The sequence below is a fragment of the Electrophorus electricus genome, chromosome 20 (genome assembly GCF_041902795.1).
Source record: "Electrophorus electricus isolate QZ-2024a chromosome 20, ASM4190279v1, whole genome shotgun sequence".
Classification (NCBI taxonomy): domain Eukaryota; kingdom Metazoa; phylum Chordata; class Actinopteri; order Gymnotiformes; family Gymnotidae; genus Electrophorus; species Electrophorus electricus.
The window spans coordinates 14,460,001-14,475,999 of record NC_137516.1 but is presented as its reverse complement, the minus strand read 5'-3'; the positions used below and the strand labels follow the sequence as shown (position 1 = coordinate 14,475,999).

At 41.0% G+C, this 15,999-nt stretch overlaps 2 protein-coding genes across 2 annotated transcripts in view; both read left to right on the top strand.

Moving 5' to 3' along the window:
• The first annotated feature begins 1,901 nt into the window (after nt 1-1,901).
• On the top strand, nt 1,902-6,550 carry LOC145652711 (uncharacterized). Its single transcript, XM_081703844.1, is given in 6 exon segments — nt 1,902-4,000; nt 4,197-4,254; nt 4,716-4,967; nt 5,063-5,184; nt 5,453-5,625; nt 6,162-6,550. Coding segments are annotated over 6 exon segments (1,824 nt in total). The 5' UTR covers nt 1,902-2,963; the 3' UTR covers nt 6,344-6,550.
• Nucleotides 6,551-7,186: 636 nt separating this feature from the next.
• Nucleotides 7,187-15,999, top strand: part of colgalt2a (collagen beta(1-O)galactosyltransferase 2a) — a 9,506-nt gene continuing 693 nt past the window's right edge. The window contains exons 1-12 of the mRNA XM_035536280.2: nt 7,187-7,284; nt 8,062-8,175; nt 8,600-8,717; nt 8,968-9,102; nt 9,707-9,911; nt 10,025-10,144; nt 11,522-11,595; nt 11,785-11,891; nt 12,391-12,523; nt 13,105-13,232; nt 13,448-13,654; nt 14,688-14,848. Coding sequence (XP_035392173.1) covers nt 7,187-7,284; nt 8,062-8,175; nt 8,600-8,717; nt 8,968-9,102; nt 9,707-9,911; nt 10,025-10,144; nt 11,522-11,595; nt 11,785-11,891; nt 12,391-12,523; nt 13,105-13,232; nt 13,448-13,654; nt 14,688-14,848 — 1,600 coding nt within the window. The remainder of the gene's footprint in view (nt 7,285-8,061; nt 8,176-8,599; nt 8,718-8,967; nt 9,103-9,706; nt 9,912-10,024; nt 10,145-11,521; nt 11,596-11,784; nt 11,892-12,390; nt 12,524-13,104; nt 13,233-13,447; nt 13,655-14,687; nt 14,849-15,999) is intronic.

The window sequence follows — 15,999 nt, the reverse complement described above, 5'->3', positions numbered from 1 at the left end:
ATCCACAGATTACAAAGGGAAGAAAGTCCAGCAGAAGAACTGGGTCAACTCTGGAGGGCAGACGATTGGGAGACTGCATGTATTCAAGCAGGGTGCAAGATGGAGAGTATTGAGATAGACCAGAAATATGTGAAGAACTGCAAAACCATGGCTGTCGAGATTACAACAGCAAAATGCACAGAAGTATGTCAGCCTCCAGAAACTATTTACAGAGGTGAGGTACAGGAGTGTTCTTTGAGTGTCCAAACAGCTAATATTAAATTACAGAGAGCTTACTGAGAAAACTACTTTGGATTAAGATATTGCTATGTTTTCAACTAGTGAGTTCATCTAGTGAGATTAATCGCACTATATTGAGCAGAATCTGAGGAAAGCGATTGGGAAAGAGCGAAAACACTCATCTAGGAAGTATAATACATGGTGTTGCATCTTTGGCGGTAATCAGTGGCAGGGACCTACCAGGCCGTAATCTTCTCTGACATAACCATCTTTAGTCACAGGTCCCATGGGCTGACATAACCAGCCATGGGTCCCATATCCAGCCATCACTGTGGGAGAGAGTCTGCAACCCCTCTGAGCAGATGCGCCCACTCCTTTCTCTGATTCCAGACATGGGGGTTGGGAGAGAGCAGAGTATGGTCAGATAATGACGTTTTAGCACCATGCGATGAAACCCAAGGCAGAAATCCGCCGCCCTAGTTCTTGAGAGTGTTGCGTAACCATGGAAACAGCCACAAAAATGGTTTGGCAGGCTAAGGATTTAGGGGTGTGACACGGGTTCATCTGGGGGTCACTCCCACCTCTGTTCCATAAAGAGATAGCTACTTTCCTTGAATGTAAGCAAACAGACTAACTGAGAAATTCTAAAAGACACGTCTTTATTTTTGTTTAAGGCCTTTGTCTTTTTGGTGATTATAGTTTTTATACATTCTGCATGTTTTTTTTTAAAGTGACCCTGGGTTTGAGAAAGGCACTACATGAATTAAATTTAATATACTGTTTTTTTTAATTATTAGTGTTTTTTTTTCATTCCAGAAAACTGGGTAGACTGTGTGCTGTTTAATAGCTCATTTTGCTACCATAGTCAGATGAATGGATGTGTCCCTCTCCCCACCTCCACCACATATGTAGGTTTACCTCCATCATATAAAGACACTGACTGGGGCACCTATGGGCCTGATCTTACTTTAAGGTAGGAGACATAATCCTCATCAGTCAGACCACAGCTTGGTGCTTGTGAGTCTAGCCATTGAGCCTTTGAAACACAATGCTGCCATAAACTCTGGATTAATCCCTTTTGTGGCCCTGTGCTACGAAACATTTGGGGGCCCCTTAAAGCCAATGTTTTATATATGAAATATAAAAATAACGACAGTATAATGAATGGGCCAGTATGAAGAAATAAAATAGTACACCTGACTAATTCTAATACAACAGGAAAACAAATAAACCATCTTAACCAGTTCCACATCTGAAATTCAGGAGGAGGTTTATGTCATTAGTTCGTGCTTGTGTCGCTTGCAGAAGTTTCCGTTTTCAAATTTCCTAGGAAATGGCAACATTTAATACATTTTGCTATCTTATCTGTTAAAGTGCTAAACGAAAAATAGAACATAATAATATTTTAGCGCACTCCATCTCGTTATTTTGTTTGTGTTCCAGTTTCAGCTATCCTTTTCCCAACATATTTAATCTTAACGTTTGATTTCTAATTTTTCTCTTTTTTTTGGCATAAAACACAAAAAACGTCTGTGCATCTGGGCAATGTGTCAGATGAAGTGCTGAATCTTACGGATCCATATGACACAGTTCACATCACCTTCAGATTAAGCCCATTCATCGCATACAGTACGTTCCCCAGGGAGAGATCATATAAAGATGCATTATGTGCCGTGTACCGTAGCGTGAGGCTTACGTGAACAGCCGATCTGTTGGTTAAGCTTTGCGCCCCAGACCATTGTCACAGATGTGTTTCGGTATAACACGTCTGCCTTTTCTCGTGTTGCGTTTCAGATCCGCGTCCAATCCCGCAGACTCCGTTCTCAGTCCGCGTCTCGAGCAGGCTAAGCGCGTGCTGGAGGGTGCCCGTAGGAAGGCTCGCTCTCAGAACGCTGACGGGGACCATGTCGCGCGCTCTGCTGACAGAGAAAACCTGTGAGTCTTTGCTCACTTAGCCGATGCTACCAGCATCGTGTTGGAAGTTGCCGTTTTATGCAGTCGCCGCATCACCTAAAAACTCCAGCATGAGTTTAAAGGAGGAAACTAGCCAGCGCTTGTCTGTGCCTCACTCTTACCCAAAACCTGTTCACGTTATACAAAACAATTATATAACAGATTATAAATTATCCTGGGATCAAAAACCGGACCAGGAAGTACACTAATATGACAAGCCTTCTGCGCTGTAGGTCTTATTGAGAGTCGTTGTTATATAATTGCGATTACAGCGTGCAGTGATTTTGTGTCACAAATCCCGCTTTGTTATAAAACAAACAAACAAACAAACAAACAAACAAACAAACAAACAAAACACACACACACACAAAACAAAACAAAAAAAAACAAGCAGACAAACTTTCTCCTTTGCAGAGACTTGTGTGAACAACTTTCCCAATCTGTAAAAGGTCACGTATTATTATCGTATATTTGTTTAAATAACATAGATGTATATTTACATATAATAAAAAGAACATAACTACCCCTACAAATTGCCCAGATTGATTATACATGCAAAGTCGATATTTCGGTTTTTAATTCTCAGAAACACATAAATATAAACATCTAAACATATTTTAAAAACTTCAAAGCAATTTTTCTTAAATGCCTTTGTGCTTGAACTATATAGGGAGCCGCTACCTATTTATGATTCGCCAGCAACATGCAGGCCACTGCCTGTAGCCACTCAAGAAGAGTTAGCACCTGCCCCTTTCCAACTGCTGGAGATCCGTGGCAGGACAAGTGCGCACATGCAGTTTACACAGAGGTGTGGCCAGTCTCCAACATGTGTGCGCTTCGAGGATGAGTCAGAGAAGGAGGCAGAGCAGCGATACCTGGACCGGGTGCGTGAGCGTGGGCCAGTGGTGGATGACAGGTCCCAGGTCAGCCAGCAGCCAAAGGCAGACATTCTCGCTGTCTCCCAGGGAAGCCAAGGGTTCAGAGTTGGCTGGGTCGGTGTTGGTATCCCAGTGGCCACTCTGACCAATGAGAGAGAGGGTCCCTCTTTGAAGACTGTGGTGCTCCAGCAAAACCTTAGGAGATGTGGGACCTGTGGGAGCACTCTGGCAGCTGATCCTGCCAAAGATTCTTCCTCTAAGGATGCTTTTGGTGGTGGTGCACATGGCCAGGGTAGGACTGTTCCTCGATGGGTCACTCCTGGTTATTTAAGCTACCAAATCATCCGTCCAGGCATCTCAGGGGGAGTTACATTGACTGGGGACTACAGCCTAGTAGGGAGGATGGATACTGCAGGGGTGGGCGTGGCTGCTGAGAGAGTGGGCGTGGCCGGTGAGAGAGTGTCAGCTTTTGGCAAGCTGCGCCGGAGAAGCCGCAAAGGGGAGAGCCGAGTGGAGATGAGTCATGGGCCTTACATTTGCTTCCAAGAGCTGTTGGCCCAGCGAAGGAATTCAAGAACCAGGTCCAGTATGGAGGATGTCATAGGTCCTCTTTCCAAACAGATGGAAGCTCCTGTACATGTTACCTTTGTGCTTGATACCTTACAGGAGCCCTCTCAAACCAGGATTGGGACTTCCAAAAACTCCCCTTGCCTCCGGCTGCCTATCAAGTCATCTTTGAAGTCAGGGTCTAAGAACAGGCAGTCAGGACAACATGGGGTAAAGCAGATCAGTGGGTCTCTTGGTATGGCCTCACTGGCTTCACAGGTCACCTCTGCCATCTGTATGAGACCACTCTTTCTCACGTACTCCTTACCTGTGCTGACTCCTGAACCCCAGCACCTGGCAAAATGGGAAAGTGTGGACCCAGTGGATGGTAAGCAAAGCCATTAGTATTAACTTCAGACAATTTTATGCAAAGGTTATTAAAAGTATGCTTCTAGCAGAGTGTGAGTTATAGAAAGATATCTACAAATGTATTCCAAGAAGCTAAAATAAGTGGAGGATCTTATGCACATTTGCATAGATAATCCAAGCATGGTGGTCACACTATTCACGAGTCCATTTACCAGGTGAGGAGTCTTGCAGTGGTGCACCTTGCTCTGGCATGTGGGGTGTGGCTATGTCCAAGGCTGAGGAGTTGAGGGTGAAGCTTCTTAGAGCAGAGCACCGCAAATCTGAGTTACAGTGGGATGACAAATGAGTCACCTAAGGATATGGGGCTGTCAGTATATTTTACTTCGAGATTAATTGCTTCTTGGTTATTATGAATTTTGTGCCTATTATGTTAAATACAGTCATATTAAAAGAGCGCAAAGTTTATCGGATTTATAACCCAGTTTTGCCTGCAAAAAAGTTGTTACAGTCTAAGAAAATGTATATTGAAGATGTGTAAATTTATCTATTAAACATGTCATTCGTTACCTCAGTCTAACCAAGTGCACTCTATTATAGCCTATAAACTCATTTAAAAATGGAAAAAAAGCTAAAGAAGTTCCTTCTGTTGGGTCATGAAAATGAAAACACATGAAAATAAACCACATGTCCAGCCATCTCAGAAAAACCTCACCAATATGCCTGTAACATATGAGCAGTAGGTCAGCATAGCGGGAGGGAAAGCCCAGGCTGTCTCTATGCCGTTTCTTCTCGGCCATGGTCCTGAACAGTGCAGGCAAGCTGGCCAAGGGTAATCGATTCAGCAGCATGGAGAACCTGTCCTCCTCCTCATCCAGGCACGGCTCCGCCTCGCCATCTTCCAACTTCCCAAGGCATGCCTCCACTAGCCACACCCCACCAGGCCCTGCCCCCAAAGGCCCACTGCGGCTGCAGAGAACATCCTCGCTGCAGCACCTCCACACTGTTAGTATGACTGATATTCACTAATGATAGTGGTATGTTTTACTGATATTCTTGCACTCTTTGTGTGATGTCTTCTTGACTTTCATTTCTACCAGGGGTCCTCTCTCACTGAGCTATGCAAGGCCACCTCTGTGCGGAGCCTTCAGTCACCGAAGAGAAAGTTGGAGCACCCAACCATGCTTGGGGAAATCCCATTGCCTCTTGGTCTGGGGCCCAGGTGTGTGGAACACTTTGAAAATTCTCACAAAATCTCTATTTGACTTCAACATATAATTGCAAATAAAACAAAATCTAAAAACTGTTAACTGTTGGTACTGGTTTCGAGAATAATAATATAAAATGCAAAAAAGTAATACTACAATAATAATTACATTTATACCATGTATATAGTTACATTGTAGAACCAAATTATATCCCATATAGTGTAAAATAGTGTTTTACCTAGTTGGAGGATGATCTCTGAATAGATTTATTTCTGCTTGCAGGAAGAATCATAGTGAAGAGGGAGCAGAACTGCTAGATGCCTCTTGGGGAGGAGCACCACTGAGACGATTGGTTCAGGTGCTTGCTGATGGCACTTTGCTGCTGGAGCTTACCAGACCAGCTAACAGACCCTTTGGCTTTGTTATCTCAAAGGGTAAAGTTCGCCCAGACCCAGGTAACACTACCCTGCATTAGCTACAACTGAATTCAGTAAGATATTGCATTAGAGAAATGCTAATGTGACAATTCTGTGGAGAATTAAGAATGTTTATAGTGCATTGGTTGAGGAAAGTCTGGGGTAAGACTCATTTTAGCCAACCAATTTGAATTGCTAACTAGCTAACTTGGTTGTTTTATAAAATAAAATGTTAGTTATTTAAAAAAAATAATGTTTGTAAAAATGTCATCAAGGGAAACCTTATATTTTACATTAAGTGTTGTTCCAGTTTATGGATATATTCAATATTAATAATGAGTTGAACTTTATTGAGACTTAACAACGATCAATACTTTTTGTTGAGCTCTTAAAGGTTATATTGATTTATATCAATTCGTAAACATTTGTTACCAAACATTTTATGTCATTTTTTTCTTGTGTCTGACTGGACCAAGATATTAATTGTATAGAACTTTGTACCAAAGTGTGTAGATTTGATTTAAAGGTTTAGCTGTTCACAGTAGTGAAATGGATCTGTTACACTCTCTTCCTAGGCATATATGTGGAGCAAGTTGGCAGTAGCCCCACAGAAAACATCTACAATGGGCTTCTGGGTGTTGGGGATGAAATACTGGAGGTGAATGGTGAAAAGGTTGCCGGAATGAGCCTTGACCTTGTTACTTGAGTTATTACCCGCGAGAACACAGCTACCGTCCAGACTGTTCCACATCACTGATTCCAACACTAAAGCACTAAAGCAATTGTTAGATAGATGATGCATAATCCAATGAGTGCAAAAGAGATTCAGAGATTATGCATGTCTGTATGGTTGTATGTCATACCTCTCCAATGGCATTTCTCTTTAAATCTAAAACCAACACTAACTAAATATGAAGCATGTAATCTTGTATAGTTTATAAAATGTTTATTAATAAATATGACAAGATTCTTCTATTGTGATATATTTCTTCAACTGACAATTTGACCATTTATGTAGAAACATACTTTTTGTTAATTAATATGTATATAGTGAAAAATGTAATAACAACATTGTACGTATAGTATAATGCTGATAAAGGACATGCTATTTCACTGGAAACCTTGAATACTAAACCACAACATATATTGTAGTGTTTATATTATATATATATATATATATATATATATATATATATATATATATATATATATATATATATATATATATATATATTTTTTTTTTTTTTATTATTATTATTTTTATTATTTTTTTTAATTTATTTATATACACACACACACACACACACACACACACACACACACACACACTGTCTGTAGTGTAATATATAATGGTACAAAGGGCATGTGTTCCCTCTGTGTCTAGTACTGAGCAGACCCTTCAGACCTGTGATAAGTGCCACATACTTCCTCCCCCTGCTCCCTGTCAGAAAACAGCAAACACACTGTTTCAGACATGCTGTCTCTTAGTGTGGCTGTTCTGCTTTTGATCAGAGTATTAATTACCAGGTTTAGCTTCTCAAATGCTCTTGAAAACCTGGAGCCAATTCGAGAGGAATCACCACTCCTCAAGCCGAAGGTGATGATTGTGATTCTTGCTCGCAATTCTGAACACAGTCTCCCCTATTACCTGGGCTGCATCGAACGCTTGGACTATCCAAAGGACAGAATCGCTATCTGGTAATTTATTTGTTTAACTATTTTATGCCTAGCATTTTATGAGCATTTTATTCTTAAATTGTTTGTTCAGTAATTTGTTTCTTTGTTGGTCAGTCGTACTAAGATGGATAATATCCAGCCACTAAATTTGAAAGAAATGGGGTTGAAAAGTTAATAACATGTATATATAGAGGGTATTAGATCTATAGCCTACATTGTGAATGTATTCAAAATAACACAAGGAAGAAATTACTGTTACAGAAACTAAGAAGCACAATGTGTAGTATATATATGATCCCTGGCACAGTTTATTTATAGTCTTTATTTCCCAGGCAAATTATTTTAGCACATTTTCTTGAACACATTTTTTAGAATCTTTTCTAAAATAACATAATGATTTAATCTTAGACAAAATTAAGTACTTACTGTACCATACTGTATAAGTGCTCTGAGAGGAGGTTCATAATTTGCACCCTAGTCCAAAATATGCTGTGCTCAGAAAGTAAACATTGTTGTGTCAGAGAAAAGCAAAGAGAGGAGTCGCAGTGCAGTGAAAGAATGCAAGGAGGGAGAGAGGGAGAGAGAGAGAGAACTGGAGTTGGAAAAATAGACCTAAGAACTATTATAGTACTCAGTTCCAGTTCTGGTCTATGGAGTATTAGCACACAGTGTGCAACTAAATCTACAAAAGCAGAGTTGTCAACACATTGAAAGGGTAATAGTAACCTAGGAACAATTAAAATTCTACAGGCAACATGTATTGCCCCTCTGGTCTACGTTGTTTGACCTCTATTCTAGGGCTGCCACCGACCATAATTCCGAAAACACCGCAGCCATGCTGCAGGAGTGGCTGTCACGGATAGAGGGCCTGTACCACTCTGTACACTTCAGGACCATCGAGGATGAGAGGAGGTAAACTTCACTGCCCAGTCAGTTTCTCGAGATCTCGCAGGTCTTCCCTCCTGGAGTGGAGTTAATCTGTGAATTTTACTGAATGACAATGATATCTGTGATGTCCAGTTTCACCACATATTCTCCTATGTGTTGTAATGTGCCATATCATAAGTGCTGGTCACGCTAAGAGACTATAATCACACATAGCCTTATGGCAGTCCTGAAGTGCCAAAGCACTGTACAGTGTAGTGTTTCCCTGCTATAACACATCTGACTCATCTCGTGAAGGGCTTGATAAATAACTGATGAGATGGATTAGGTGTGATAGAAAAGACGGAAAGCCAACGGGTGATATTCCCCAGGACTTGACACCACTATCCTTATCTTATGCCTTGCTGTCTCAATATGCAAACTATGCTTTTAACTGCCCCTGCTCCCATAGTTCTTATGTGGACGAACTGGGTCCAAAGCAATGGCCAGACTCTAGATTCACCCATGTGATGAAGCTGAGGCAAGCTGCTCTCCGATCAGCTCGGGCACAGTGGGCTGACTACATCCTGGTGAGATCACCTGTCTGGTTTATACATACATATAAGGTGTCCTGATTGATCTCATCTGTTAATTAACAAGTTGAAACAAGTATCTCAGAGCAGAGACATCACTAAACTACACACTATGTATATCAATACAGGTCTCAAAACATTGCCTGCAGAGTTCGATGAACCTTTACTGAAGCCTGCAGTGTGTCTGTCAAGGTGCATGTGGGGCCACTGTATGCTTACTTGCACATTGTGAACTTCTCACCTCCAGTTTGCAGACAGCGATAACTTGTTGACAAACCCCAGAGTGCTTTCCCAGCTGATGGCTGAGAACCGCACGCTAGTGGCCCCCATGTTGGAGTCTAGGACACTCTACTCCAATTTCTGGTGTGGCATGACCTCACAGGTACACCATACACTCAGTGAAGTTGATGTCTTTCATGTTCCAGGTGTTATATTTGTAGGATCATGATTCCATCCTTATATATGTATGTGGTAAGAGGTATGGAGGTTTCTGTAGCCTCCCTGGAACTGAATAAGGTTTTAGTAGTAGAAAAGAATATGTTCCAGCCACACTCTGATCAGCACAACCAAATGGATTATTATGGAACATTACTAATTACAGTTTGCTCCCCAGCAAACTGAAGCCATTTTTTGCTGGTTAGCCTCACTGACAAGTGGTTTTCTTAAGGCTACACAGCTGTTTAGTCCAAATCCCTTGAGTTCCCTTCGCATTGTGCGTGTGGAAATGCTCTTACTTTCACTATTAAATATATCCCTGAATTCTACTGTTCTTTTTCTATGATTTGATTTTACCTTATGTTTAAGTGATCACCGATCATGATCATTCATATATATATATATATATATATATATATATATATATATATATATATATATATATATATATATATATATATATATATATATGGGTGACCATGATCGCTGGAGATTTGCCTCTTTTGATTTACAAATCCAGCACAAATATCAGCACTTGCTCCACTTTCCAGGGCTATTATAAGAGAACGGAAGAGTACATCCCCATTCGGAACCGGAAGCGCACAGGCTGCCATGCCGTCCCCATGATTCACTCCACCATGCTGCTGGACCTGCGTCGCAAGGCCAGCCGGGCTCTGACTTTCTACCCAGCTCACCGCCACTATCTCTGGGCTCTGGATGACATCATGGTTTTCTCCTTCTCAGCACGGCAGGCAGGTAAGAGAGCCTTGCACTGATTTATCAAGACAGTTTTAAAAATAAAAATACGTTTGAAAATATGTTCCTGTGCAATAAGGGGCCATGGCTTCTGATAGCTCTCTTTTCAGCAGGTGTGCAAATGTTTGTGTGTAACTGGGAGCACTATGGCTACCTGCCCGTACCATTGCGGTCACAGCAGACTCTGGAAGAGGAAGTGGACAGCTTCGTCCACACACTCACAGAGGCAATGCGTAAGCAGCATAGGGAGACCGATGTTGGTTGTCACATATTCTGTCAACTATGTGGAACTCTATAGAAATATTGTTACTGAAATGTTAAAACTTTGAGTGCAGAGGTCATGTTTTCTTCTCCTCTCTCTGCCTGCAAGAGATCTGAGGTAAGGTCAGTTTTTCTGTTTTTCATACCACAAAGTAAATATTTGGAGCCTGATGTTTTATCCTACTAATGTGGGAGAAATGGAAATGCTTTGCAATCATATTTTTCACTAAGCACACCGGGAAAAGTGTGTAGAATGTTTTTAGAGTAGGTTGGGCTGACAGCAAATATTTAGTAGTTAAGAGAGCCAGAATGTGACAATCAACCCAATGAAATCTGGCCCATGGATGCTGATGACATTCTGCTTGACTTAATTCATCCATGTTTTTCCAGCCCCTCTGTCCAAATATTTGTGTATTTTAAAGATCTTTGGTGGTGGGGGCCATACTGCAGTCCTTTTTTTTCATTATATGGTTAGCATGTTATAGTTAAATTTCAAATTTTGATATTAGCTATGTCAGCTCTTTTGCCTTTTGCTTTAAGAGTGAACTGCAGATACATTGTCCTTGACAAGTAGGAGCTATATATGGTTTATGCATCTACTGTATTTTTCTGCAGCACTCTTCGAATGGCTAGAGGAGGATTCTCGCAGGTTAGACAGGTTAGGTGTTTTATAGTCATGTGTGAAACAAACACGAGGAGTTTGGAGAGCAGAAACTCCTCTAACAATAACTGAGAACACAGATGATCTGGTAAATGCAGCACAATTTTAAAATTATACATACTGGATTGTGATGCTGAAGTGTCATGATAATGATCATTATCAGTTGGAACGTCACTATACTACACTAAGGAAAAATGTTTTATAAATGGATATTTCTGATAAATTAGATGCAAATCTTTAAAACTGGTTATTGCTGGCATTGCATGTATAAAAACACTTCTATACAAGTGGCTATAGTAAATTGGTTTGCTAACACAGAACACAGCCACTAGCCCCAAGTAAAGTCATTTCTGAATGGTGTATTTGTAATGCTTTGTTTCCTTGAAGTGACAGAACTGAGCAAAGGTGTATTTAGTTCTGTGCCCATTCATCTGTTACCCTTTCACCTCCAATTCTTTTTTCCCCTCTCTCGCCTGTTCACACAAACCCCTTCCTGTACACACACAGACAACTTTCACAGTTTGGACTGAGTTTTCACCCTCGCGTAACACCGATCAGACTGGGGTCCCATGGTCTTCTCCAGCTCTCACCTAAAACTTTACTGCTTTCAGTAAAAACCTGAAAGTGTAGTGTTTGAGATGTATTCCAATCTGTTTTATCATGCTGCTTTATTCTATATAATCCCCAGTTGAGGTTACTTTGGAGCCTTCATATTACCTGAACATCCCTCCCAGAAACAAAGACAGAATGGCATTCAGTGAGGTATGAATAATGCCTCTGTGTATTTTGTAGCATTATGCATTATATGGGGGCTACCTTAGATGAGGCACATTCAATAATGTAATAGTACTTATTATGTACTTTACTGACTTTACTATGACTTTACTAGCAGAGTATTGCTGTATTATGAAATGCTTATTTGTTTATAGTATTACTTTCTCTTTTTGTCAGATATATGTGATTAATCTGAAAAGGCGGGTGGACCGCCGAGAGCGAATGTTGCGCACATTGGAGGTGTTGGGTATTGAAGTCACTTTCACAGACGCTGTGGATGGCAAGTACGATATTTTAAGTGAAAGCTCATAACCTCACTATGCACCTTAGAGATCAACAGAACATACTCAACAATCACTTACCTTGTACCTACACTAATCCATGGTCGCTAGACACAATTTTTCATCCACCCTCTACCTCATTCATCAACTAAGGTTTGGGCTACATCATGCTTGTTGACTGTACATTATTTTGGTAAACATTTTCAACAGAGCAGTGACACTGAAATTGTAATGGTGTGATGGTGGACTCTGATACACATATGTAAGACACAGCAACATTGCTGGAGTTTTTGTCACTATTGGGTCAAAAGTTGTCTGTCACCCAAAAATTAACTGGCAAAATTCTTGGGGTGAGAGACTGACCATGAATAATGAAATGAAGGACGTGCAATAGTTTGGGGTTTACACCCATATTTTGAAACTAAGTTGAAATTAGAAAAATCGAATAAAATGCTCAGTGAGTGAAGTTTGCCTAATTGTTAAATCTCTCACTTCCTCTCAGAGCCCTGAACTCCTCTCAGCTCCTTGCGCTAGGGATTGAGATGTTGCCTGGCTACAAAGACCCCTACTCCAACCGTGTGTTAACCAGAGGAGAGATTGGCTGCTTCCTCAGCCACTACAACATCTGGACTCAGGTGTATTGAATAAGTGTTTCCATACTAAGAGATGCCTTATCACATTCTAGTGCACTAATTTTTAATGCAGCACCATATGAGCATTTAAATAAATATTTTTATTTGACATGTTTTGGAGAGTTATGACCAGTTATGTATAATGGGATTGATAGCATATGCCTGTCTAAGTGGGAAAATGGCTCTTTAGCAATGGGATAATTACTTGAGGTTTCTGTTTGGTCACCTGCATAAAACTAGTCAGTTAGTGTGCCGTTCCAAGCATACTGAACTGCTCTGTGACGCTACACATGCCGTAGCTGAAGAACGACTTTGTCTTATTTCATCAAAACTTCTTCAGTCACCCACTATCACTGCTTCTCCACTGCTGGACAAAAGCCCCCACCAACAACTTTTGGCCTTTTTAGTGTGTGGCCAAAACAGTCATTGCATGTTACCTGACAATTGTAATAAGCGGCCCCTAGCTCTCTATGAGCAGGGCAAACCACTAGCATTCTCAGTAGCCAAACCTGTGAACCAGCACGCCTTCATAAACAGGCCCTGTCCTGGAGCCGGGGACTGACAGGTGCTCGCATCTCTCCCAGGTGCTGGCCCGCCAGCAGCAGCAGACGCTTGTGCTGGAAGATGACATCCGATTTGAGCCCGACTTCAAGAGCCGCCTGAAGGCGATCATGTCGGACGTCCAGCGTGCACGACTAGACTGGGATCTGATGTCAGTGCCGGTTTCACGTCAGCAAGCTAAGCATGGTCATTTTTGTTTTGCCCATATTGAGGGTTACTGTCTGGGTTTACAAATATATGTAACAACACAAATGAGCCTATAAACTGAACTGAATACAGTGAATAGGCTGTTATTATGGATGGTGCTGCTTTGGTCACTCTTTACACTAATGACCTTAAAATGTTCTGTTTTGTTTTCTCTTTTAGATATGTGGGACGTAAGCGGTTGCAGGTGAAGCATCCAGAGAGCTGGGTGCAGGGGCTAAAGAACCTAGTTAAGCCTGACTACTCCTATTGGACTCTGGGTTATGTCCTCTCCCTTCAGGGTGCTAAGAAACTGTTGGATGCCAAACCCTTGGGCAAAATGCTGCCAGTTGATGAGTTCCTGCCTGTCATGTTCAACAAGCACCCCAAGTACGCCACACTTCAGCAGATACAGCTCTGTTATCTGAATATCGTTAGTAGCATGGCTCATCTTAAAGAATAAAGTCATTGTGAGTCCATGGCTTGTGTTCCAAAACTCGCAGAATACCAAATGTGATCTGGGAACTGGTTTTGCTTTGTGTAGTCCAATGAATGTAACCTTCTGATCCCACAATTAATAAGCATAGTTCCAGGAGCTGACTAAAGCACATCATAATAGGTTCTCTCAAACTCCTTTGCAGTGACTACCAAGAACCATAACTCTCTAGTGGCTTAGACGCATGGGACATGCATAAATAGTCACCAAAGGGCCCTTTCAGTTACAGAATCTTTTTTTCTTGTTCGCCCTTTATTGCTCTCCGCCCCCATGTGCCCTTTTTCCTTGTGAGCGTATGTCTGCTGAAAAAAAGTCTCCTTATGTTCCTGTTGAGCTCAAGATTTTATCTCATGGATGTTGTAGCATCTATCTGCCCATATGCAATTCAAGTTTATTTACTTGAATGAACAAGCCAAAGGTGACAGTGTAAAAGATAAATTTCTTTGGGGATAAGTAAGAAGCACCAGGAGGGCCAGAGTCAAAAGGTAAAACTGTGCTCCTTCTGGACTAGAGAGCAGCAACCATTCAACTAATAGTAATGAAATGAAATGGAGCTATAAATTATTTTAAATGATGGGCTGAGGGTCATGTTTTGACATCATGTAGTGGAGAGATCTGAGTACATACAGCCTGGGGAAGGAGTTAAGGATAATGGTGTTTAAAAAGACTTAAGTTTCTCATGCTTTGAAAGAAAAATTGTCTCATACTGCAGACCATCCAATTCTAATGCTAATCTTAGTGTGTGCAAAAGCAATTGCTGTCTCTCCCACTGTTATAATCAACTAGAATAGCATTTAAAGTCACATTGTGGGCTACACTGTCATGTTACATTTCAATGTGAGTTTTCAGATTCAGATTAAAGCCTGTTGAAGCTTGTGGGCTACATGCCATGGACTTGTATAACTCCAGTGCTCTGTTTATCCAAAGGGAAGAGTACATGGCTTACTTTGAGAAGAGGAACCTGCTGGCATTCTCAGTGGAACCTCTCCTCCTGTACCCCACCCACTACACGGGCGAACCTGGCTACGTCAGCGACACAGAGACTTCCACTATCTGGGATGACGAGAGCATAGGCACCGACTGGGACCGCCAACACATCCATGTCAACCATAACCGTGGCGACGCAAGTTCCATGCCCATCTCTGACAGGGACCACAGAGATGAACTCTGAGCTAATCAATGATTGTTAGGGAGTTGCTACATGTTATTTTCTGTGTCTTCATGGTGTTATTACATTTTATGGATATACAAAACTTGTCACATATTCATTATGTATTGAAAATACATACAGAATATATACAAATGCTTAACAGCTTGACAGTGGATGTGAAAAGCTGCTTGCAGATACCAGTTTCCATACATCAAAATCATGTAGCAGCTGTGGGTGAACCATAAATATCTCAGGAAAGTTGGCCTACCAACATGGGAGTTCCCAATCCTCAGAAGAGAATGCTGAGTCCGTAGAGTAAAAGTATCTTATTAATATTAATTTCATTAAAAACCACACAAAAAAGATCAAACACCCAGTCATAATCATTTTATTACTTAAAAAGCACTGGCAGTTTTTTGTGGTTTGAGGCAAACAATTAACCCAAGTATTAGTAAAGTTTCATACCTCAGAATGAAAAATGAAGAAAAAAACAAACAAACAAACAAACCAAAAAGTAAAAATCACACATAATAGCACGTAATAAATTAAATCAGCAGAGTAATACAAAAAGAAAACAAACCAAAAAGCATCCTTAGACAGCGCTGCACATGAAGAATGGAGGTTTTTCTCAGCATTTGTTTTTAAACACCTGAGGAAATGCATCAAAGCTCATGTCTAGTCTAGCTCCACCACTCCAAGACAGAGACATGGCTATAGGTAAGAGACCCAGACAGGGTCTCGAAGGACATCATCTTAATATAACTGGCCTGAACAAGTACGTTTAATTTAGTATATGCATATTTGGTTTAGTGTGTTTATTAAAAAAAAAAAAAAAGTATAGTAAAAAATCAAATAATCAACTTTAGGATGGACAAGGTCAAGATTGTATCTATATCAAGCAAAAAGGCAGCAGAGAACTTTCACTCTTGCATCAACTGTGTTCCAAACACAAACAAGCAAATTCTTAGATATACAGATTTGATGTACAAACACATCTTGGGCACCGTGAATGTTTCAGCACCCCTACACTGCCCCCACCCCCCACCCCTGCAGTACACTAGCCATCCTTGCTAGACTTACAGCTAAAAT